This window comes from Cheilinus undulatus, linkage group 8, assembly GCF_018320785.1.
Source record: "Cheilinus undulatus linkage group 8, ASM1832078v1, whole genome shotgun sequence".
In the NCBI taxonomy this organism is placed as follows: domain Eukaryota; kingdom Metazoa; phylum Chordata; class Actinopteri; order Labriformes; family Labridae; genus Cheilinus; species Cheilinus undulatus.
The window spans coordinates 14,879,488-14,906,564 of NC_054872.1; the positions used below are offsets into that span (position 1 = coordinate 14,879,488).

A 27,077-nucleotide genomic window follows, 5' to 3' on the forward strand; every position below is an offset into this window, starting at 1 on the left:
GTCTAATTTTTCTTTGATTGCTCATAGGACTAGAAGCTCATTTAAGTCATCAACAAAAGTATTACAGCATTGGAAATTTGCAATCAATGTATGGATGTAAACACAACCAAATCAACGTGCTTTATCTTTTCTTTTTCCCCGTCTAGCATCACAGAGGAGAACACACTGGGCTGGCTCAATGAGGGAAAACAAGCTCTTGAGGATCAGATGGATTCGATGAACACACACTCGCTGACCAGCTGGGTTGGGGGAACACACACATTTGGAGACCAGATGGATTTGGGGGAAATACACATGAAAACCAGTTGTATTTAGGGAAAACACTCTACCTTCATCCCCTCATTAAGCAACCCTCTAAGTCTGGAGGATAGCAGCAAACAAAAACAAACATAAAATCCAAACATCTTTTCCTTCTTTCTTTGGCCATTATTGTTTCTTTTTTCAGACATTACTGGCTGTTAAAACATCTCAAAGCTGTGACGATCGGGATCAGGAGGTACGTGTAAAACAATGTAAGTGCAGCGTCTGCAAGACCGCCAAGAGCTGCTTCTCCACTTTCTCTGGATGTTGAAAATCGGTGCAGATGGACAAATCGGGGCTATTATTGGCCAAAAACGTGTGCATATTTTTTTTTCCAAACAAAGCTGTGAAGATTCATAATTAATGTGAGATTTTCACAGATAACACATAAACTTTTTTTTAACAGTCTACAGCTATAAAGGAATGGAAAAGTATATTTTGTATGATCCAAGTCTGTGTTTCTTGATAAATGACCTTCTGTCTCCCACTTTTAAAAGCACAATAAGAGTGTAAAAAAGCAAATTGGATGAATCTTGCAGCTCAGAGTGTCAGCCGATGTGTTTATGGAGGAGGACAATAGAGGCTGCTCTTTGAATGTCTCACCAGTGTGTGTCCTGTAGTGGTCCTTCATGGCGGACAGGTTGAGGAAGGCATAGTGACAGGACGGCCAGGGGCACTTATACGGTTTCTCCCCACTGTGCAGTTTCATGTGGTTGTTCAGGGCCCATTTTTCACTGAAGGAGCGCTCGCACAAGTCGCATTCGAACTTCCTGCAGGAGAAGAAGAAGAGCAGCAGTGGGGAGTGAGGAGGGGGAGGAGGAGGAGGAAGAGGAGGAGGAGGAGGAGGAGGAAAAAAAAAAACAAGAGTTATTTACTGATCCCAAAGCTGACGTAAAATGCTCAACAGTCTACCCTGTGAGAAAGGAAATGGAGGTTGTTGGGTAGTCGCGCTCACACCCACAGAAAGCACAGGGCTGTGTGACTGCCTGCTGTACATCTACACACACACACACAAACACGGAGAATGCAGTTGGCTGCTGGTGTGTCATGTCTGTATAAGCAGGCATTGATTTTTCTGTCCTGGCCTGCCACCTCCACCATTTATTCTCTGCTTTGCACCAGGGCCCAGAGGACTAGAGAAATTCTGTTACAGTCCACACACACACACCCCGAAGGGCCAGTGGGGAGAATAGAGTTCACCTGTCCGGCGTCCCTGACCACTTAGCCAGGGCTAAATGAACAGTTAGCAACATTTTACCTCCTGCCGCTCTCTTAAGGCTCCTGTATGAGAGTTTAACTTCACCTCAGCTGCTCCTACAGTCATCACAATACCTGATTGTAAAACTCTGATATGATACAAGTGAAAATCAGACATTGTTAAAACATGTTTTGATTTTACAGCAACAAAAACAGAAGTCTAGTACAACAAATAAGGGTTATTTTTCTTGTTTGCAATTATCAAACACTGCAGGTAAACTGCTGCATGGGGTCTAAATTTCACTAAAAGCATGAGCAGTCATTCAGTGCTACACTGACACCCCAGACCGTTTCATATATCAAATGCATGGGGTGTATTTCGCATTTATCTGGAAAAAACCCATACAAAGTGTTTGGGACGGGCAGGACTTTTCAAAACATTCTCAGGAGTTGATTTGACGAACATTCTGTCAGTTATATTCAGTGCGAGCCAATGAGCAGAAAGACAAAATTAGGTAGTAGGCATGCAAAGCTCCTAAGCTTGGCATGCAGGCGCTGCCGAAGTGGAGCTTGTTGATGTACAAAGCTCATGCTGAACCAGTCTAGACAGGTGCAACACCATCTTCTCTGCCAAGACATGCTTTCAGTGCTGGTTCTTTGTTCTTTTTTAATAAAGAAATGTGGTCCATATCAGATAAAACTACAGCTTTACTATAGCTACATCCGAGCTGGACACTACACTGGTGACAGCCATTGCTATTGGCTTCCAGTACAACTAAACCCCGCCCGTAACTACCACCTTATTCTCCTCATATGATGCTGAGTGGTCAGGTCCATTTTAAGACCTGGCACAAATGTTTGCCTGATGACAGGCATGGAATCTAGCTAATCCTTCTTCTTTGCAGGCTTACGTCAGTACTGTAATGTTACAGATATTTTTGTCAAAGATAGTATGTACATTGTCCAAGTACTCACTCAGGAGGTCAAAATTTTCAATTCTTTGATATTTTTTCAATACCCCTTGTTTTAGAACAATTAGTTCTCCATTATTTTGATGAACAGTGGTATCAAAGAGCACCAACGCTTCAGAAAGCTACATTTATTTCATAGAGCAGGTGCTCAGGAGGGGAAACACTCACAGATTGCATTCTAATTCCTGCACATGGTCAAAAACCGCAGGTTTTTGTCTCAATATATTCAAAATATGTTGTCTCAAACATTCTTGCAACACATTTCAGTATCTTTTGTTGATGTTTAGCTGTAGCAATAGGTTTTAACTGCATACATTTAACAGCCAAACTCAACCTACCTTGAGGCACAGAATTTTGGAATCACTGATTTAAAGCATATTGTACTGAAAAAGTTTTAAAATGCTGGAAATTTTAACTGCTTTCTGTTTATTTATTTATTTTTTTTAACAAAGTATCACTGTAAAAACTTGTAAGATAAGGTTTTCATACTTTCCACTGTAATAAAACTGTTAATATTGTAATGTGCATGCAAACAAAAAATGCATAGTGCTCTGCTTGTCTAAATGGGTTTGGTAAATGCACTTGAGAATCGCACATTTCTAGTCATATGACTATTAACTCACCACATACTCAGCTCTTTTACACCGCAGGTCACACTTACATTTACACACATCTACCCCACATTCATTGATGATTATGAAGGCTGCTTTGTGAAGGGTCCATCAGTATTAACTAATCCCATTCATAAACATCCAAATGCATTCACAGGGAGAGAACTGGGGAGAAGTTTCTTGCCCAAGGACACGTCGACATGTGACTCCAGGGGCAAAGGGATTGAACCTCCGGCTTTCTGCTTAGGAGACGATCAACATTACCTACCCAGGCATTTATTTCTTCCTTTATATAAAACTGAGCAGATGATTTCAGTGAGACATAGCATTACTTCTTAAAACATTTTCAGCACATTTAAGAAATATTGTGATCATTCTGGGTACAATAATCGTGCTGTGAAATTTTATATTGCTGCATCTTTGAAAACATCAACTTAGCCAATATTGAGTTTCTGCGGGAATGGAGAAAATATAGCACTTTAAAGCTCTAATTGGGTCTCTATGCTGCAATTATCATTGGAAAATTTCTACATACAATGAGAACAATGTTTATACTTTACAAAAAGTGTTTTCCCCCACAGTTTAACTGAATTTCCCAGGCATGGAGGCGATGAACATTACAAATACTCAGTCCTGCAGACCTACTAGTGTCTAGCTACATCAAGCCAGATGAAGGGAGACAAGAGTCTAGAGGAGTCTTGTACTGAGCTAAGAGACTAGCTGAGGCCCTTTAACATAAGAAATTCTCATTTTGTGAAATAATGAGCTGTTCATGAGTGAGCCTATTCTATGAAATGGCTCTTTAATGTGAACCACTGTAGGTAGCTTCTGTTTGAGTGCCAGTTTCCTTTCCTCCATTCTTTGTAGATATTTAATCCACATTTAAAAAGCCAGACTGCTTCTAAATGAAGAGCTCTACTGAGCCGAGCCATCGCACCAAGCTATTTCCCATCACAACAATGGAGACTGGACGGACATCAGCTGAGGAAATATGGTTAAGATCTGAGTTTAATGTGCTAATCCATGGTAAAACTGTACAGAAGCTTTTTAATTCCTGCTTGCTGCTGTTTCTTTTTTTAACTTTTCTATTTATCTGCCTGAATATTTCACAACTTTTGGGACACCAATGCAGCTTCAGAATGGGGATAGTCACTTTGAACGCTTGGCAATAATAATAAACAACTCAAAGCAAGGCCTTTTTGGTCACTTTTCTCTACGTAGAAATCACTGTTTGCCTCCTGAGGGGAGTTCTTTCTATTTTATTGCCTTGGTATCCAAAAAAGCAGATATGTTTTGAGTTGTACTGGTCTGATAATTCAGTTTAAAACTCTGGTATAATGACTTGCCTAGTACAGGAAAATGTTCATGTTCAGTATTAAACTGCTGCTGATGTTTTTCTGAAATTAAGAAAGTGAAGAAACCGTGCAGGACTTTACCAGTATTTTCTGAAGGATTTATTCCCCTCTTATGCATTTGTCTTATAGAGTAGATGCAGTTTTTCCAAAGTTCTAGCACGTTTTCCCCATTGACCATAAAAAAAAAAAAAAAAAAACAGAGATTGTATCCTTTTAAAGCACATGGAATCAAAAAACATATCAAAGTCTCAACAATTTTGACCACATCTATTCCCTCCCAAACATTTTTATCAATCTAATCTCCACTCACATTACCAGCTCTGTTTATCCCTTTAGATACTCAGTATCAAGCACAATATGTATCATTTTGTTGCATGGTGCCAAAGCCACTTTAAAGATCACTCAGACTATTCACGGCGACTCTCTTTAACTCTGGACATCTGTCCGTTCTCCATGCCTTCACGCCTACAGCCCAACAAAAGCTGTTTGTTGTTTGTTTCATATATCATTGTGTAGGATGTTAGCACCTATATTCATCTGCTGTGTTATTAGCCTTCAAGAAACACAGAGAAGTAAAAACAATAGAAAAAGCCCGTGCTTGAATTAATCTTTACCCCGGCGCTATAATTTAGGCGCAGAATGACTAATGTGCAAGTCATAAACAAATGAAGTCGGCTTTTGGGGAGCATTCGTCTTGCAGCGAGGGCCATGTTATTTTAGGGAGGGCGGCTGTCTTTAAGTCCTGATTGTGTCGCTTAATCCCCGTGGTATCTGTTTCATAGCGAGCAGCATGACACTCACCTGAACAAATAATGACTCCGAGCAGCATGTAGCATGTGTCTGAATCAATAATTCAAACTCATACATCTTCCTTACTGGAAGGAAGGAAGGGAGGGGGGGCAAAGGAGAATGAGAAGGAGGGAGGGAAAGGAGAGAAAGGAGGGAATTAAAGATGGGGAGAGGGAAAGATAGAAAAGAAAATGTGTCCTGGCTTCCATATCAATCTATATGCTCCATGAAGATGAATGTAAATGTGATATGGATGTCATCCTACACTATTTCAGAGGACATCTTAAGCTCACTTACCAGAAAGGATGGAGCGGCTTTAAAATGGCGCCTTTATCACCTGACTCTAAGCCCAAAAGCACGCTTGAACTGCCTTGTTTTCCTCTCATTCTCATTAAGAGATTCAGTCTAGACTTTATTTGACAAACAGATGTATGTCTGCATCTGTATTTCCTTCCTTTTCCTTCCTCCTTGTGGTATTTATAGAACAGCTCGTCGCCCATGCCACCGTGGGAGAGGTAAATAAGATGAGTGAAGAGATGCTATCTTTTATTGTAAGCATTATGCACAACACTCCTGCTTTATGAGCTAAACGGGCCATTGTTTATCACAGGGCGTAATCGCAAAGTCAGGCAGGCAGGCAGGCCTTGACGTGGGCACGCTGCACGCTGGGATGGAGGGAAGAGAGGGAGAGAGAGAGAGGAAAAAAGGCAGGAGGAGAGGAGAGAAGATGGAGGAGTCAGGGCTGGCAGAGTTGACTATCAGTGGGGGTTTTGTAAGGATGAGAGGAGGGTTTGCGTCTGTTTTTATGGGATCAGATGGAGCGCTTTGATCTTGTCCCCGCATGTCAGATCCCGTCACGATCCACCGTCTCGCCCATACATATGCATACTGCCTCTAAACAGCCAGGCACCATGCAAAACACACCAAAGGTAGGAGGTAGAAGGAAGAGACACGGAGAGAAAGAGGGAGAGAGAGGTAGAGGTTGAGTGGTTTTGTGTATGCATGTGTAGTTATGCATGTGTAGAAAGGAGGGAGAAAGCTAGACAGGAGTAAGAGAGAGAGAGGTCTGCCAATGTGAGGTATTTGAAGAGTCTTTATAATGATTCCTTGAACTGAATTTAGAAGCAACAAAACAGGCACAATTAATTCACAAATGCTGCCAAAGGAACCTTTCTCAAGTTCAACACAGCCAGGAAAACTTCTAAAAATTCTTAAATTTAGGTTTGTGAGGAGGCATACTTCAGATTTTTGTTCTGCTTTATCAGTAGGTGTTGTAGAAAGAAAACACTCTCCTCTCAAACCTACAAGTGTACTGATGTAGCAAACAAACATTGACACGGGGAGAGAATAATGAATTGATCATGTAGAGATGATAATGATTATCATACAATTAAATGTTTCTCTAAAAATCAATGTTTCATGTTTATAAGTGGGGTCTTTCAGGCTTGTATCTTTAAAAACTTCAAATGATTGCACATTCCTCTGATTGCAGGTATTATGACTTGTCAAGAAAGATATGATAGGGCACTGATAGCCTAATGGTGATGCTGACCCTCAATAACAGAGGTAATAATCCTCCAAGCCAGGACCTGTGGGTCCTTTCCTGCATGTCATCCTCAACTTTCTCTCCTGATTTTCTCTGTCCAATCAAAATAAAGCCAACAGGCCTACAATAAATATCTAATACGAAAGAAACAATGCACTGATAATGAATACTATTTTCTGTATTTCAAGGTCTAAAGTAATAAAAAACATCATATACGTAGTTATACACTCACTACAGATTCCTTGCATGGCAGTTGAGGGAAGTGCATTTAAATGCTACACTGTGCTGGATTATTCATGTGTAAATCAACAAATGTCACTGGGAAAGATGGACACTACACAAAGTTTTCAGGTTTATTTATCTGTTAATAAGGGAGTCACTAAGGTGAAAGCTGTAGTTGCAGGAGTGTTTCTGAACCAAAATCCAAACAGGATACCTGTCGATACGCTGAACAGTTTGTGTTAAATCTGTTTCTTTTTTAATCATTTACAAAAAATTATGCTAAAGAAAACATGCAAAATTAAAAAAAAAGGATATCCAGTAGCGTCTCTGTTTGCCCAAGAGACTTCACAACTAAAAAAATGAGTGTGCACAAAAATGTGAGCAAACCAATGGCTCAGTACAGTCAAGCTCTCACAACACCAACACTTTGAAAAAAAACTTTGATATCATAAAGGAAGAACTGGATATTTTTGAAAATATTCAGAGGAGTTAAAAATGAACTGTGATCAGGACTCCTACATACTTTAAGACTTTTTAGACCTTTTTGAGACCTGAGCTGAAAAAAACCCCAGATCTTTTGTGCAGAAAGGGGTCAAAAATCAAAGACATGTGCGATTTCTCAGTACACTAGACAGAATTAAATTAACTGGTTTTATGTACTTTAATGAAATGTCAATTGATAAAGGGCAAAAATATTTTTTGGTCGAAAACACCCAAATTGGAGGATATTTGGCACATCTGATGCCTCTTTTCTATCAATATATGGTATATTGATATTTATCATAAAGTTAGCATTTACTCCAAAAATAAAGATTACAATTGAACAAATGTTGGTAGAAAACAGAGATTGAATATAGATACATTTAAGTTCAAGTGCGATTAAAGACCACTCACCAGTAAGAATAAGATTTTTAAGGCCTTAAATTTAAAAAGTCAAATTTAAGACTTTATTAGGCTTTTTAAGGAAGTGCAGGATCTGCTTTATGATGACAAGCAGCAAAACTAAAGGATTTGGGTTTGGCAGAGTGCAGTAAGGTTTAAATCAAAATAAAAGGAGCACAGGTTTATGTTAAAGGGTAGCATCTGCACTGGCCTTTTTTAATAATGCTTCTGTTTGTCTGTCTTTTCAATTGATAGAATTATACCAGACTGACCAACAAAGTCATGTAATGCATTCCTAATTGTATAAACCACAATAAGATAAATATGGAATGTGTGATAACAATGTTCAGTACCGCAACAACAATATAAAGTGTTGTGAAGAAAAGTTTAAGAGTGCATGTTAGCTTTTATTTATACTCCATAGGTTCTTTGCAGATGACGTCACACAGCAGCAGAGAACTGTGGGGCAACTCATGATTTCTGCATAGAGAAACTACCAACAAAGTCATGTTTTGAACTGTTTACAACTATGTCATACATTCAAAATGTGAAAATAAAAACATTCTTGATTCTGGATGTCCTGAAAGTGGTGGAATATTTAAGCAAAAAATTACAAAAAAATTTTTAAAGGCTCACAGAGAAACAGCAAAAGGCTAACCCGACACGCCAGATGGATTTGTTTCACACATTCATTTGGAAAACCTTCAATACTGAGCATTTGGGCAGAGGCTCTGAAAAAAACTGGGAGTGTGATTGGATGAACGTTCTGTCTGTCACATCTTTACAGGCCAATCAAAGTTACAAGACATGTGACGTAGCCGCGACCGAGGTGTGCGTACGCAGCTACCGAGGAATAACGTGAACCATGGCGACTGTAGACATGTAAGTACTCGACTTTTGTCGTTTTTGAAAAGAAAACAACTCACTGCTGTTCGTTGTTCTTCTTTTAACAAAGAAATGTCGTCAAGTTCTGATAAAACTGGTGCTTTAGCAGCATCCACGCTAATGTCTTCCACCATATTCACACTGGCCTCTTGTTGCTGCTTGCTTACGTCACGACTCCGCTGCACCTGAGAGTACTGCCTCTCGTCGCTGATTGGTCCTGTCACTTTCTAACCGGGCCCAAATGGTTCAGATGGGAGCTTTGCAAGATGGATTTGCCAGTGAGAAACAAGGAAACGGGCGTATCCTTCTACTTTGCAAGGTTAGCAAAAGGCAGGAATTTAAAAAAGCCTTGGTTTAAAGCTGGTCGAGGTGTGTCACGACACTCATGCATAGTCGGTTTCCACAAAGCGGCCTGGTTTGGTTCAGTGAAGTTTTGCTACAGTTTAGCACATTAAACTCTAATCATGTTTTCCTCAGCGGATGTCCATCTCACCAACCTTCAGCCTCTTGATGAGCTGGGACATGCATCACTTTTAAGAGATCCAAATCATATGGCTCAGTTCAGTAGAGCTCTTCATTTGGTAACAGTTTGGCTTTTTTAAGGTGGATTAAATAACAACAAAGGGCAGAAGAAAGGAAACTGGCACTCAAATGAGAGCTAGCTACTGCGGCTAACATAAAATTCATAAGACAGGCTCGTTCATGAACTGCACATCACCAGTCGATTGCTCACAACATTATTCAGTTGAAAGTCTATCAGCATTTCGATAAGAAGCATGTCTTTGACAAAACAAGGCTTTTCTTCATGTTAAAGGGGCTCAGCTAGCCTCTTAGCTCACTACAAGACTCTTCAAGACTCTTGTCTCCCATCATCTGATGAGATGATGCTAGATGCAAGGAGGCCTGGGTGTTTGTGATATTTATCACTTCCACATCAAGGAAATCAATTAAAGTGTGGTAAAAATCCCTTTTTGATAAAGTGTAGGGGTTGTATTCAATGCATGTATACATTTTCTGATGGTAACTACAGAACAGACATCCATTTGGAGGTGTCAAGTGCCATTTGACTTTCCACCATTCCCATTCATTCATAAGGGCTGTCCCTCACCTCCTGACCCCCAACTGATATTCAAGATCATGTGATTGCAAACACCCTCTACCAGGTGCTGCACCATGTTCCAACCAAATTGAAAATAAATGCAAAATCTGTTTTTTTCCCCTCATCACTTACTTAAGCTTTATCTGACTGAATCAAAATAGTGCAGGCATAGTCATTATACCATCAGAACTTCCTCCAATTGGCCAAATGTACACATTTTATGGCTGAGAAAGCCTTGCTTATTTTAAACTACAAAACATTTGTCTCATTTACTCTGATAAAATCAGACTTTTTGTGCTCATTGCAAACATTTGGATTAATTGTGCAGGCCTACAGTAGCTCCCAGTGTCCTCACCTGTATTTCTGATTTTCTTTTGGCTTGTTCCTTCTTGCCTTGAACTTGTAACTCAGTAGAGATGAGAGGAACCGATACATAAATCCCACATAGACTCTAAATTGCCCAATAAATTCGGGGTGATGGACGGCACTCCGATTTCTTTGGAGAGGATTGTTGATTCAAAGCCCAGCTTGTTAAACAAAAGAAAACTGCCAATGCAAAAGCCTTTGTGAGTGGGTCACAGACTCCATCACTATTGTGTTTATTCATTTTGCAGGAAAAAGAAGTCAAAATAGAACTTAAAATCCTGGATTTGTGATGTTGGCTCTTTGTGGTGCTGGATTGCCACACAGTGGAACATGTTTTAGTCAAACTGAACATAAAAAAAGGATCTTTATCAGATTTCAATGTCATATCTGACACTGATTGCTCTTCAAATTCTTTTCACGCCCTGATCAGAAGAGTCCAAAGCATACACACACTGTAATTTTAAACAAGTTCCACTTCCACTCATTACTCCGCTCTCCATCTCCCCCCCTCTCTATAGTTCCACCCTTTCTTTTCCCTTCTGATCACGAAGCAAGGCGACATGATTGACACCCGGTGCAGATTTATTCAAAGACCCAGGTGGGCCTCACGCCTGTACGTTCAGAAAGCTGCGTGCTGCTGTGTCTATACTGTCACTCATTAGCATATCTATACTGTGGTGTGATCGTGTCGTCAGTTCAGCCGTATAGGGCTACTGTCAGAACATCACAGGCCACACTGGCCTTAATTGTGATATAAATCCCTCAGGAGGAGTTACTGTACCTCTAACAGGGGGCTGGATAAAAGACCTGACTCATTACCACACACTCACTATCGCCCCCAAGTGGCAAGGTTGGGCTTTTCAAGTAAGACCACTGAAATCATGCTTTCAGGATTAAAATCAACAGCTAAAGAGGCGGGCTTTAGTTATAAAGAGCAAAAATTGATTCAAAATTTAGTCAAATGATCCTTCTTACTGTGCAATTCACAAAAAAATGACTTAATAGCTCAGGGCTTAGCTGACTGTGACACCCAAGCTCCTCCTGTTTGGTTTTATGCTGTGCAGCATCTCACTAATTCAACTGGCGTGCAAACAAACAGCATTTTTTTTAATTGACTGGATTAATTGTGTCAGCCTTTTTGGACAACTAAAGATTCCTTTCGTTGTTTTTTTTTCATGATGTGTTGGCCAGTCGGTGAGAGGAAATAATCCGCCACTGCAACACAAAGACAGAGAGAGAGAGAGAGAAGGAGAGAGAGGGAGAGAGAGAGAGAGGCCGACTCCCGCCTCAAGCCAAACTGACACAAACAGACAACTTCAAAGTGAAGACTGTTGTTTATTTGGTGAAGGGAAAGGGGGGAAAAAAGAGAGAAAATTTATCTGATATGCAACTGTCAGGAGAGCATTTTCACATGCAAAATAGCGAGTGAGTGAGAGAGATTACCTAGAGGGAGGAACATGACAGCATTCACTAGGGTCAGGATGGATCATCATCTTCAGCCCCCCTCCCTCCCGCTTTTCCTCGTCTCTCTCTTTCCTCCCTTCATCGCTCTATCTTTATCTCACTCTCTCTCTCTCTCTCGCTGTTTCCCTCCCTCCCTCCTTCCTTCCGTTTTCCCCTCCTCTCCCCTCTTTCCCCTCTCATCCTGTTTTCAGACTCCATCACTCTGCACTTCGACAACCCGGCAGCTTAAATCTAGACTAAATTAGCTGAATGAAGATTAAATCATTTGGCCCTGAGCTCTCCAACATATTGGGAGGAAGACTGAGTAAGCCTTAAATGGTGTCTGACTGTGTTCGGACCTATGCATGTGTCTGAGCAGAGCCTCTTCCTTCAGTGGCAGTCAATTGAAACCTGATTAGAGTGGGGTTGTAGGGTAAAAAATGGGCAAAAGATTAAATTTCTGGGACAAGTGTTTCCTAAGTAAGAACGCTGGCTTCGTTATTTTTCGTTTGCCTGCACAATGTCGACCGACGACAGCCTTGTTCCCGGGGTAAGATATCGAACAGGGCAACATCATCGCTCAAGGTGCTTGGGAGAAAACGCTGGAGTCAATACGGTCTGGAGGGGCTCAAATAAGTTTCCTAATTTGTGCTAGTTAGCATTCAAGTGGACAAGGACAACAATCACTGCTCTGCAGATACAACTCTGCAAACTCTGCTGCAGATCAACAATTATCTAAACAGAGGCTCACTGTAAAACCTGATTAGTTAAAAAGCTCAAAAATAGAGGAAACTGATAACTAAAAATGTGAAGTAACACTGACTGAAAGAGATTGTATTTGTTTAGCAGCAGGTGCTTAGCTATTTCAAGTTAGATTACTCAATTGTACCCGTACATGTAAAACTAAACATCAAATTAAATTAAGCTGTGGAAGCTGTCCTACACTTAGGTCTTTCTGGTTTAAATCCAACTCTTCACAGCAAGTAAACATACTTGCAATTTTTCTTCAAGCAATGCCAAATTTCGCGTATAGATTTGACATAATTGATTTAAACCAGGGGTGTCCAATCTTCTCACTGAGGGCCCCAATTAGAAAAGTATGAGGCTGACTGATTGGGCCCTTTTGAGATGTCAGAATAAAAGTGAGTTAAATCAATCGAACGCAGGTCAAGATGTGTCTGACTATTTTAAATGTTTATGGAAAAATATCAGCCTACATCACAGCCTTTCAATATTGAAATAGCCAGGCATTATAAAGGATTCTGGGGCAGCCAATCAGATTTCAGGGGGCCCTGGTAGTCTGTAGCTACCACTGGCTTTGTCCCTGGTCAGGATGGCTCTTCTTGCAGCAGAAACAAAACAAAAGCAGACAGCAGCAAGCTGCCAAACTTTTAAGGAGTGTTGAAATTTGAAGATGATCAGCGTAGCACACTAATCGCTAATCATTAGAAACTTAGGACGGAGCATATAGCAGAGCTTCTCTTTGCTGTTGTAATCCTTATGTCCTCATTTATCAAGACATTTATAAATCCTGATATTGTTATTATTTAGGTTGTTAGAGTGTTTACCATTCACATTGCAATCTCAAATTAGTTATAAAAAAACAGTGCTAACAATGTTAACAATGTTCTTTTAGTCAAAATGTTTGTTTACAGGAAAAACTAAGTGCAATACAGGCAAGCACACGCTACATGTTTTAATTCAGGCCATTTATTAATTAATTTATTTTTTATTAGTTTTGCTGCAGGATCTTCAAAATGGACTGTGAGCCACATTTGAACATAGTTTGAACATAACTGATTTAAACATTATTTCCACACAGGGGGCAACTGTGGCTTGTGAATAGGTATGGATGCGTCCGAATGAGATTAGCTAATAATGACGGTCAAATTCTCCATAGCAACCTCTGCCATCAGTGTATGGATGTGGAGTGAGTGTTGTGAAGGGTAGGTGTGACCTGCAGTGTAAAAGTGCTTTGAGTAGTCAGATGACTAGAAAAGCGCTAAACAAGCTCAAGTTCATTTACCATGTACAAAAGCCAAAAGTGTACCCAACTTGAGAGTACCTTTTATGCAATACTAAATTTCTTCCCCACAGGGACTAAATGAGTGTGTAACTTCACTCTTGGTGTAAAGTGTTGAACTGCAAAAGCAACACTAATACCGTTAACATGTGGAAAAGAATCACAACGGTGATTACTGCATAACAAGCTACATCAGAACACATTTGCACACAATTACCCTTGATTTTAAGTGCAAAAGTGCAATGCCCAAAGAAATTCTGGGTAAGCTGCAGGTTGAGGCTCCAAGTCCATAGCTAACTTCTTTGTTGCACTCAAGACTGCTATTCCAGAGCACCTCTCACCAGCGCTTATCGGTGCTACATAACAAAAATATGAATGCTACTTTCCTTACTCCTTTTTTTTTTAAACAGTTCTATGTGCTTCATGTTTCTGTATTACAAGGAACTATCACACAGAAGACATGCAGACAATGCAAAGGAATTCAGTCCTGACACAGGCAGCAGCTGCAGACCTGAAAACTACCCTTAAAAAACACGAAGAAACCCGAGTTTGATCGGTTCCTCTTCCGCTGTTGTCAGATGGCCCACCCTTTCTTGATTTTGATTGGCAAAAGAGGGAGAAGTGAGACTAACGAGCACAGTACTGTTCCAAAAGTTGAACAGTTTTCAACCGAGAGCGCTTTAAGCACAGCAACAAAAACTGCTGACTCTGAGGGTGCTTTTTCTGTCCAGGGCGCTGAGCGCTCAGAACACTGCCACATTGATTTTGACTTAAAAATAAGCGCTGTTAGCACTACAGAAAGCTGGGTATGAACACGGGCCTTAAGAAGTAAATGTCAAATTATGATGCAAAATAAAGGTGATTAAAGATAGTCCACTTAAATCTGGGACTGTCATGAAATTAAATGCTTTAATTGTGATTAAATTCGGAATTTCTGAAGTTAATTGTGATTTCTCACATCCTTTCTGCAGAATTTTAAAATTCCACTTTTTTTTGGCATTCAAATTGTTTTTGTCATTTTGGACTTTTCTACTGTCTTAAAATAAGGTAGCTGACAGACCTGCTTTTACTGGTAGATTGAAGATTATAATATGAACTTAACCATAGAAAAAGGAGTTTGTCATGGACAATAAAGGAAATAACTGAACAGTTAAAAGGTAAATGTTTGATAATGCAAGATGTAGATGACTTTTGAGTTACAGGGAGATGCTGCAGTGGTTTTACTAAAGTCTTCTGAAAGGAACACTCAAGCATGAGATAAATCTTGATTGGAAAAGAAAGTAATGCACTAATTAGGGGTCTTAATTAATCACAATTAATGCAATTCATCTCAACAGCCTCACTTGAAACTAAAAAATGTGTTCTATAAACTCAGAAAGAAAGCAGTTCTGAATTTCCAAGTTAACACAACTATTTTTTTAACAAGTTTTCACTGTTCAACCTTACAGTGAAATATCATGAGTATGAAACTTAGGCCTGTAGGAGTGTAAAGCCAGAATGTCACACAAAACAACAACTAAAACCCCCATGAAGAGGCCACACATGTCTGCAGAGCATTGTAGATGAAGCTCCTCAGAGAGGACCGCTGCTGCATATGACTGCAATATAAACAACGGCACACAACAGAGATGCAGCCGCTGATTTATGTTTACCTTCAATCCCCGGAGAAAGAGGGGGAGGAGAGGGGAGAAAGAAAAAAAAAAAAGATAATGAAATAAATAATAAAAGACCAGGCCCATCAGATAAGCTCCTGTTTATCCCGCTGTAGGGCAAATACAAATTGTCAATTTAATGAACACGGTGGACGTGATGAAAGCGGGGTGAAGGAGCCTCCTGCCTGACAAACAATCAGGAAATGTTATCTTAATATTGTTGCGCTGTTATTCAGACCATAACTTAGGGGGTGGGGAGAGGCCATGAGGAGAAGAAGAGGTGGCACCAAGGGGAGGGCAGGGAGGCACAAAGGCCAGGTCCCTCAGTGGTGGCCCTGTTATTGCCTGTTTTTATTATGAGCCATAGCTCAATGGACCCAAACACACTATGAAGCACACACACCTAAATTTGAGCCCAGGAAGTGGACACATACATAAACACGCTGTGGCGAGCGCCCCACTATAAGCCCACAATGCTAAATTATGAGCCTTTTTTAGCAAGAAAATGAAACAACATGATTCTGAACTTAACAGCCCTTCTCTGTGTGTAAGCGCACACTGGTGTGATGTCTTGTTTCCACACTCGGCTAATTTAAACGCTTAATAGGTTTTGTGAAAATCTGACTATTAATCAAAATGTTTCAGCCCAAAAACCACAAATCAAGAGCTCCAAAAAGCTTCCTGCTGAAATAAGCAGTCGCTGAAAAGTACTAGAAATGTGATTTGTGTGATACGGCTCGGTCAAAGGCCTCTTTTAAACCCGTGCACATCCTTTAAACGGCACTTTAAAAAGTGTCCAGATGCTTCACAGCTCAAAGGGTTTTTTTTTTGTAAGTCTTGAATTTAAAGCATCGCAATTTGAGCAGCCACCAAAATTAACTATTATCTCCATATTTATATATTGCCGGCACTAAATTGCGTCGGGAAGAATTACTATCAATATGAATATCTGCAACAATAACTCAGGCGCCTTGCTGAGGACAGGATGCTCTTTATCAGGCTTCTGATAGGCCTTAAATACAGCACAAGGCAGCCATATCAGAGCTTTTTCTCTCTAATATCAGGCCGCATTAGCACCTCGTAAATCAAATTACACTCCTAGAATTTCATTAGGCTCACCTGCCAGCGCTGCCGTGCTGCAGAAATATTTATGTTTTTGTGCTGGGATTGTGTGCTCACAGGTACACAAAAGGGGAAAGGAAAGGGGGGCTGAGAGGGGAAGAAATGGGTGATAAACCTAATTATCTTTTAAGAATACAGAGAAAATGTGTCATAAATTGTAGCGATCCTGAGGAGAGCTGGCGTTTTCTGAAGCCTGTGGGATGTGAGAGTTTGGGGGGACAAGTCTGCTCTGCTGTTTAGCATCTTTAACTGGGGCTACACTCCCGCAATCCAATTAGCGCCTTCCCCAAAAACAGAAATCAAACAGGATGATGTATGACACCGATCACCGGGCCCTCAACAGCACGCTAATCTGATAAAGCCAGAGCACGACGGCTAATAGTGCAAATACTTGTTCAAACTGGATCCAAATGTTATGATGGGAGTCTGTCTTTGTTATTTAATTACCTCAAAATTATTTCACAGTTCCATTTGTTTATCTGCTGCTTCTGTTTGTTAGATTATATTATCTGCATCATAAGCATCCCTGGTATAAACGTGAGAGGCTCAGGAAGGGGCGGGTGTTGGAGGAAGGTGGCTGTGGGAAAGAAAAGCCGACATTCCTGTGATTTCTTCCCCATCTGGAGCGGCCGGGTCCGGATGTTTGGGGTGTCTGGTTATGGATTTTGATTAGACACAAAGGGAAATGACTGAGCCGGTGAGCGTAACGACAGCCACTTAATAAAAAGTAGAGTCTATACATCAAAGAGCATCTAGCTGTAAATCACTGGGCCCTGTAACGACGTGCATCTCCGTCCCATTACCGAGCCCCCCTAACAGGCCACTCATATTTACTCTGTGGGCCTGGGTATCATTTTAGAATAATGAGCTTTGTCCCTTATCTAATTAACAAGGCTGGGGTCCATTTGTTTTTCTCTTCTCCTTTTACTCACAAAAACTGGCTTTAAATCACAAATATTTAGCAAATTTGCCCTGATAAAAGTTATCCCACAGATAGGACGGCTGTGACTGCTGTCGTATGTTGTGTGTAATTGCTGTGTGTTGCAACTGCAGGCTGTTTATCCTGGATTTTGTGCGAGTGCATGTGTATGCGTGCAAAATTGTGTGTGCTCCACTGGGCAGAAGTAAAAGACCAGGTCCATTCTCTCTCTTATTACTGGAATTGTAATTCAATGATCACCTTAGATCACACGCGTGCCATAAATCAGATAGGCTTGACAGAGGATGAAAAATTGTATTAATAATGTGAAACTTATTATACAGTCCCAAATGCTCCCTTGATAAATGACATTGTTTGGGCCTGACAATGATTGCATTTAAAACATTATTTCTGTTTTCTGCTGGTGTGTCGGCGCGCGTTTGTGCGTGCACGGACATAGCGGGGTGGGGAAGACAGAGGTGGGGTTCCCGAGCTTCATAAAATATTCAAGATGTTTCCCACCCTTCTCTCTGGAGTCAGTGGGCAGGCGATGGCCGTGGCAGTAAGGGTATAAAATCTGTGTGGGTGTGTGTGTTTGTGTGTGGCCGGCACAAGTGAAATGGCTAGTGGCTCACCGCAGCGCAAACATCCAAACTCCCAAACTCCCAACCCACAGAAAATGAGCCGTGCCGTGCACATCTTCAAGTCATAAAGCAGTGTACTCGCATTATTATTACGACACGTCCTGCTCTGATATTAGCAAGTGTGAAGAACTGCACAGAGGAGGCTAATCATTTATGAACAAGTTTGTCTTTTTTTTTTTTTTTTTTTAAATAAGTGGTTCAGGGATGAGTTTATTTTTCTTCATAACTCAATTTATACAAGAATGCAAATACAAGAAAAGCAAGTTTGGTCAGGGTAAGAAGAAAAGCCCACAAACTCAAAAAAGAAAGGAAAACAATGTGGAAAAATCCAGAGATTCATTACAAATACTCGGATTAGAACAAGCTGGACGGCCGGATCTTACTGCACGAGTCCAGTCTGCACTCACTAACGCTGAAATATACCAGACGGAGCGTGTTCAGACACAAACCTCTGAATGGGAGTGTTAGAAAAACAACAGACAAAAAGAACCTGGCACAGGCCCCCATTTCTTTTCACAAGGACGAAGCCATTAAGTTGTAGCACAGTATTTTGCTAATGCTTTCTTATTCTCTACATATAGCGACACAGATTAAGTGCCCTTGCTTGGTGTACGGACCATAAAGAGAGATGTGATGTCCAGGGTAAAGACTGAGCCAGCAGCAGCGCGGCTGCCAACGCAGGTCGTAAAAAGCACATCAAAAGTGACAAGAAGAAAAATGCTGCCCTCTCTCATGGTCTCTCATTACTCTTTAAGTAAAAAGCGAGAGATTTAGGCACCGGTTTAGCTCAGTGGGTAGAGCGGGAGCCCATATGCAGAAGCTGTAGTTCTCAGCGCTCTGGTCAAGAGGCTGATTCCCAGTCTCATCCTATATTTCCTTTCACTCTTCAGCTGTCCTACCCAGGTAAAAGCAAAAAGCACAAACATAATCTTTAAATAAAGTAAAAGATTTGCATCTGCAACAAAAAAATACTCACATCTTCGACACTACTTTGTTTTATATAATCCACACTCCCTTGACCACACAGAGAGAAAATATTAAAGTGCACATTCTGCTAAAATATTTTGACAAATATAAAAGCAAAGCAAGCACAGTGCAAATTCCTCCTGGAAAAAAAAAAGAAATTGCAAAAAAAAAAAAAAAAAGTTAGAAGTGCAATTTAAGAGCTTCAAGGAGCAGAACCAGTGTTGAAATACTGGGAAGCATCATGTAAATTTATTCCAGCAAAAATAAGAGGAGCAGTGGAGCAACCACAATTGTTCGAAGTGATGAAAAAAGGGCCTGGAACAAAAGTCAAACACAGAAACACTTTACACACATGCACTCCTTAATACATCTAGAAAATTTCAGAACTGTCTGAGATTTAAATCTTGAGCTGAGAGTTTCATAACTGTTTGACAAGAGTGGGTGGTCGGGGGGTCTCATGAAAGAGATACAGGATACAGGAACACAGTTCGACACTATGAAGATTACTAGGGGTAATTGAATCTCATCATATGATCAGTGCAAGCGGAAAGAAGACAGAGCAGTTTTATTGCTTGTATGAAGATGCATCAGATGTGCAGATGCTGCATTATGTAAACTTAACCTTTAGGTATGCAGCTCATCATGTGTGAACTAGGGATGCAGAATGTTGGATTTTAGCCCGTATCCAATACATTTTTATTTCTAAACACAACTTTTTATAATGTAGAAAACACGAAAACTCTCCTGCAGAAGAACTGAACTCTTGTTAAAATGAACTATCTTAAAAAAACAGCAGGTTTGCATTAAGGTTGTACAAAATCTTTGAAGCTTTAACACTTTTTTGATTTGTTGTGTTTGTGTTTGATAGTACTGAAAGTACCAATGTTCTGAAGAAAAAACAAATATTTCTGTATGCAGTGATGGGCAGCAACTGAGCGCAAGTGTAGGTGTCCTGTTGCTAAAACAGAGCAGTGGTTTTGGAGGGAGAGGTTTCTTCCTGAGTCTTTCACAGCAGTTAAACTCTTGAAATGTTGGAAACATTAAAACCTCTAACCTTGCATAGCAGATGGATACGCTCGTTTCTGTGCTTCTCACTGGTGAATCCATCTTGCAAAGCTCCCATCTGAACAGTTTGGGCCTGATTAGAAAGTCTACAGTCACCATGGTTCACATTAAGCAGTTCTCTATGGAGTTTACTCCTTGGTAGTGGTAGAATGTTCATCCAATCATGCTCTGAGTTTGTTTTTTTTTTTTTTCAAAGGTTTATTTTGGACATTTTTGTGCCTTTATTTGATAGAGGGGGACAGTGGATAGAGTCGGAAACAGGGACGAGAACGGGGGAGAGATATGCGGTAAAGGACCTCAGGCCAGATTCAAACCTGGGCCGTCCACATACATGGGGTGCGCCTTAGCCACTCGGCCACCTGTGCCCCACCCTCTGAGTTTTTTTTTTTTTCAAAGGCTCTGCCCTTTCCCAAACGCTGTCTATGAGAGGTTTACCAGGTGGATGTGTTTCACTCATCCACCTGGTAAACCCTGCACAGACATGAAGGAGGGTTTATTATCAGTTGACTGAAGCTGAAGACAAGCCTCGATCTGCCCTGTTTATCAGCAAATCGGCATATAAAGAACAAAGAAGAGAGGCTGTGATGTCTCCTGGTCCCTAAAAGTTTTCCTTCACATCCTTTACAAAAGTCTGTCCAGCTGTGTTCACATAAGCAGCACTCCCAAAAAATGTGTTTAAGCTTTCAAAATGTTGGATAATTTGGTACTTGGTTTAATATCACATGCTTTCAACATTATTGTAACCTATAATAGTAACAAAAGTACAGAAGTTTTGAAGAGACACTCTAGTATCCTCTACACAAAGCTGCCATGAGCAGGGACAGAAAGGCGTTGGTGTCCTGGTGATCCAGAGAGAGCCGGTGTTATTTCCTGGTTGTTTCACAGCAGTGACACTCTTTAAAGGTTAGAAATAAACCAAAACCTCTGCACAGACATGAAGAAAGACTCAGGGTTTTGTTTTACTGACACCATACCTCACTCTACCTGCTGCATGCCTCACCACTCAGCTGTCCATCACAGCCTCTATCCTTGCTAACTGTTTAAATTCACTGGCTGACAAATACTGTATGTTTCATCAAGTCTCTTAAGTGTATCATTAAGATACATGCGTTAGGGTTAGCATTAGCAGCTGTTACAAACAGAGAGAGAGAGAGAGAAGGAAAGAGACAGCGAGGTCTCCCCGTTAAGTTTCCCGGGACATCCCACCTGTGCACTCCTGACTACTTCACAACCCTACAGGAACACAGACATCCATAAAATCCCCTAAATAGGAAAAAAAAATTCAGAAATTACAGAAAGCAGCATCACTGAATACAGTTCTTCTGACTTACCAATGATAATTTAAAGGGAATATCTGATTTTAAGGCAGGCCTTTTTTATCTTTAAAAATTGTATTTTTATTGGTATAAATAGTTTATCAACTGTTGTTATGTGTTTACTATTTAGTTAACCATTCTATTGTGCTTATTGGGGGGAAAAAACAAACAAACAAACTTATCAATCATCAATTTCAGGTGTCTATTTTTTTCTCTGTGATGTCAAAACAGGTCTGTATACATTGGTTTTGACTGCTATCGTAACAAAGTTCTTAATTCTGGTATAATTAAAACAATAAGTGAGGATATTTTCAGGAGTTTTGTACATGTGTGAAAAGGACTAGAGAAAGTTTTAAGTAAACTGCTGGGCTACACAGCTGTCAGATGGGTTTACAGATGATGTCCTATTATTGATGTGTTAATGTGTTTTTTCCTTAGAAAGTAATGCTCCACTTAAAAAGATTTATCCAACAAAGTTTTAAGTATACAGTTTACTTTTTATATTTTTTATTAAGTGGATTTAAAAAGGGAAAAAAAAACAGTTTTGGATTGATAATTCTTTATGGATAGGGATCTGATGTTGTGGTATTTTTGTCAGGAAAAGAAGGAGCTTGGAAATGAGAGCCAGACCTTAGTTGCACTTTTGAGGTAGGAATTAAGGTCAGAAACTGGGGAGAGAGAGACAGTGGAATGACATGCAGGAATCAACCCTTAGGCTAGATTTGAATCCAAACTGTCCCCTGAAGGACAATGGCCTTTGTACATGGGGAGCAGACCTGCTGCTACACTACAAACGCCCCACTTCCATTAGTTACTTAGAGTAACAGATCAGTTTTATTAATTCAAGAAATTAGTTTACATGTGATACTTGATTTCTCAGAGTAAAGTCTTACTGTTTGAGCAGTATGAACCAGGCCAGTCCTGTGTTGTAGTCTGTGTGATGAGATTAGACTTAAGTTTAACCACACTTCACAGACTGAATAAAGTTTAGTTTCCTGTAGATGTTTTGTAAAAATCCATTAATAGTTCACCCAGTATGTAGTTTATTAATTGGTCCTTATACCACACAGTGTCCTTCCTCTGTGATCAGCTCAAGAAAAACTGGTATCATTGCAGCTTTGGGTTCAAAGAAAGTCTAATTAAGTTCCTGGACAGTTGGAATCACATCCCAGCACAGGGGCTCTGAGACAAAGTCTGGGTTTTCCCTAAGGACTTGGCTTTCCCCGGCTGGCCCTGTCCACGTCCTCTACTCCACTCCACACCCCCTTGATCTTATTACCCCACCCTTCTCTCCTTCTCCTCCTCCTCATCCTTGCAAATGACCATGATGGGAGGCCATTCATCTCACTCCTTCAGCCACCACAATGAAATAAATCAAGAATTTTTCCCCCAAATATAACAATATTTGTATTTGGGGTGGGGCAGACGTAATTGATGACTGCGGCCGTGCTAATTAAAAACGGCGGAGCTTTCATTAATCTTGGTCATTGGGTTGGGGGGGGGGTAGTAAAGGAGCTGCTACAGTTACGCTGGGGGGGGCAGAGGCGCCTCCATCGTCCTCATCGCTCAGGTGATTTGGGCCATTGTCGAGCATATTAGCACGATGGGGTTAATGTGAAACCAGCCATTAATAATCACAACAAAAGTCCGGAGAACACAGACTCAGTCTGTCTGGACTTCAACTAGAACACAGCTGAAAGAAGCAAACAAGACAATGTAGTGAACAATCACACGTGTTTACTGCCATGTCCTGGCCGGAGGAGTTAATTGCTTTTCTGACTTTGCTTTGTAGCAACTGTTTTTTTTTTTTTGTTTTTTGTTGTTTTTTGTTTTCCACTTTAAACTATCCCCTGACACACACAAACAAACACACAGACACAAAGTCAGTCTTGGCTGCTCTGGAGAATTAATTACCCATCCCAACTTTTGCTGCTTTGCCTGAGTTTGTGTAGTCAAAACTGTCCAACCACAGAGGACAGGAGTGGCACGATACATGACCTTTAGGGTTCATATGTGTCACAAATGCTTCACACAGGACATATTTACATGTTTCTAACTATCGATTTGAATTTAACTTTTTCATACATTTTCTCATCCTGACCTCTCTGTACTTCAAGAACATGCTAAATCACTTCAATACGGTCCTCAACTTTTATCGTAATTACCTCAAGTTTGACTGCTTTTATCCCATTAGGGGAGTTTCCAACCTTTTTTCCTTGGAGAGAAGCTGAACTACCCTCAAGACCCACACAAAAAATGTGATTTATTTCTGTCAAAAATCAACATCAATTTTAATGGCTTAATAAATAAAACTAGGGATGCACAATATTCTCCATGTGATATCAGCATCAGTAGATATTAGCTTTAAAAGTCTGTTATCAGTATCAGCAGATATGAACAGTTCTGTCAATATTCATAACTCATACATCTTTTGTAAACATCAGATGTGAACAACAGTCTTACGTTTTACTCAGGGTCAACGGACCCACTAACCACATAGACTGTTTCACATGGAATATATTGTATTTCACATCCATTTGGGTTTCAGTCCACAGTCAGTGTTCAGGAAGGCCAGAACCTTAAAGAAAATGTTCTGAGGGTGACTGGTCTAACATAACCTGGATGTGTGAAACACATCCATCTGGTAAACCACTTATAGACAGCGTTTGGGAAAGGGCAGAGCCTTTGAAAAAAAAAAGAATTGGAGGGTGATTGGATGAACGTTCTGTCTGTCACATCTTTAGGGGCCAGTCAAAGGAATAAACATGTGATGTAGCCGCTTCCGAGGTGCTTCCCTATCGAGGAGCATCCACACTAATGTCTTCCGGCACAACTGCACCGGCATCTTGTCGCTGCTTGCTTACGTCACGACTCTGCTGCGCCTAAAAGTACTGCTCCTCGTCGCTGATTGGTCCTGTCACTTTCTAACCGGGCCCAAACTGTTCAGATGGGTGCTTTGCAAGGATTATTATTTTAGGTCTCAAAAGTAACAAAACACAGCCACAGGTTTAAACTCATGTCACTGTTTTATCATTTATATAGTCATGGTTTAATTGGTGTTGGATTAACTGGTGACACTATGTTAACCATTCTATTATGCCTCTTGCTTCCTGGTTTTCTAAAGAATTTTTGAGTCTTTTGAGACAGTACCATGACAAAGTTAGCTGGGCCAAAAGGTACTTGTACAGAGATAATTACTGTAAAATAAAATGTGACTTTGCAGATCCAAACAAGATGCCAGTTGCTCATTGATTGTACTTTGTGACCCCACAAACACCTAACGAGTAATGTTAATGTATCTAAAGACAAGCATTCACTGTGAAATTCCCTGTTTATGAAACAAAAATATGATAAATAAAAGTAAATATCTGAGTCTCATGTTATGGTTGTACAACAGTATTGGTTGCCCCCAGAGGTTTTCAGGTCTTAAACTGGGCTGTGGCATACTGAAGTTTCAGAAACGCATTTCAAAACACACACAGAGCTTAACAAACCAAAGATTCAACTGTTGCCAGCAAATAAGTCACACCTGAGCATCTACTCCACTGAAAAAGACGGGAACAGACCCTGGAGTTGATAAAACAGACTCATATTGTTACTGTTTCTGCCTTTACAGCACAGACAATTCACTAAGTAGCACCTATGAACGCTGCAGATGGATATCATCATCACTCTGTAATGGCTCCTACATGTTAATTCACAACTTTAGCTCCTCCACCACAGAATAATGGCTGGCCCGCATCTGGTAGAGGTGGCGTAGAGCTGCGTATGAAGCATAGAGAGAGGAAACGGAGAGAGACAAAGAGAAAGAGAGAGAATTAAACAGAGAGAGAGAGAGAGAGAGAGAGAAGGAACGGTGGGTGGGGTGGAAGCTGTAGCATATGGTGCCACGCTGCCATAAACAAGCTTTATGAAAAGACCGGGGACGTTTATTTAATCATGGAATACCTGAGGAATCGCAATGAGACACACACTTTGTCCCATTATTGTTAGCCCATAAATTTAACTGCTTTACCACAACGATGAGGAACCTGATACAGACGACGAAGACAACGCAGGGAAGCAGGTGAATTTATGTATGTGTGTGTTCTTAAAGTGTGCTGCATCGTAGCTTCAGAAAAGAGTGTATGTGGTGTTACAGACGAATAGCCCTAACTGTATCTGTGTATCTGTAAACACGTGGAGCCATGCAGCACTAACTATCTGGAAAGAAGCATTCAGATACAGATATGTTCGACTTATATGAAATAAAATGCATTTCTACATTATTTTAATTTTAACATAACATAAAGTTTATATTTTCATTTATTAGTAGTTTCTCACAACTTAAGAATTAAACATCCATTAGCAATCTGACTGTCTAAATCAGAAATAAACAGTTAACAGGAAATATCAGTGTGGGTCTTAAGCAGTGGTTCTCAACTAGTGGTTTTGTGACAAAAGTCTATTATACACAGAAGCCCTAAGTGACCCTAAGCCCTAAGTTCCTGTGGTAACTAGTACAGTTCAACCATTTTCTCAAGATTTCAACTCATCAGTCACCTTTTCTTGGGAAAACACAGCTGGTTTTCCCAAGAAAAGGAGGTAACTCTTCGAGAAATCACAAAAAAATTCCATAACCTGATACACCCAATATACCCTTTCATATATGCATTGTATTGGATATATTTCACATTTATCTGGGAAATCTCCTAAAATGTTTGGGAAACTTTTCAGAAAATTCCAGGTAGATGATTGGATGAACATTCTGTATATCACATTCACAACGGGCCAATCAGAGCAACAAGATGAAATGAGGCAGTAAGCATGCACAGCTCGGTGACTTAAGTGACATCTTCCCCACCTTGAAAAGCTTCTACTGTGTTTCTTTGCTTCTCTTTCAATAAAGAAATGCACCTCATATCTGATAAAAATAGTTGATACAGCTACATCTGAGCTAAAGCTTCCCCTGTGGCAGTCACTGCTACCGGCTTGTTGAAGCAGGTTGGGAGAAGAGGGATCACATCTCTTCCACCTTAAAAAATCTTTCAGTGCCGTTCTTTGCTCTTTTTAATAAAGAAATGCAGCCTAGGTCTGATAGAACTATCACTATACTACAGCTACATCCAAGCTACACTGGTGGCAGCCATTACTATCAGCTTCCTGTATAACTAAACTCCGCCCATAGCTACAGTCTCGTTCTCCTCAAATGATGCTGATCGGTCAGGTCCACTCTCCAACTGGGCACAAATGTTTCAGCTTGAAGCTTTGCAACATGTATCTGCCTAATGACAGACATGGAATCTGGCAAAAGCAGCTGCTTTATGAGGTTAAAAATTCAACACTACCTTGGAAAAAAGGGAGCACAAATAAAATCTATGCATGCCCTTCTGTAATAAGTCACTTTTCAAACATGCAAGTCTTGTCCTGTCTCTCTGTTCGACTGTTTTTTTGTTGTTTGTCTAACCTCCAAAGTAAGACCATTTATATGATAAATTTGAATGGTTGAATTTCTTCTTTTTGTTTTTATTTTGGCTGTGATTTCTCTTAAGCAGGCAGTGGTGGATCCTGATGCTACAGCAGTTGAGAACCACTGGTCTAAAGGTGATAGACAGGACTAAAACCCCCTTCCTCCATTTTTCATGATTTTATTTTTGTTTGTTTTACATAAATGACTGCTATTGGTCACTCGTTACATCTGTTAGTGGATTTCAAAATTTTTTAT

General features: G+C 40.4%; 1 protein-coding gene across 3 annotated transcripts in view; it reads right to left on the reverse strand.

Annotated features, from left to right (window-relative positions):
* The window catches only part of znf407 (zinc finger protein 407), a 273,869-nt gene that overhangs the window by 113,248 nt on the left and 133,544 nt on the right, over positions 1-27,077 (reverse strand). For all 3 annotated transcript variants that reach the window (XM_041794053.1, XM_041794052.1, XM_041794054.1), the window contains one exon: positions 904-1,070. In XM_041794053.1, coding sequence (XP_041649987.1) covers positions 904-1,070 — 167 coding nt within the window. The remainder of the gene's footprint in view (positions 1-903; positions 1,071-27,077) is intronic.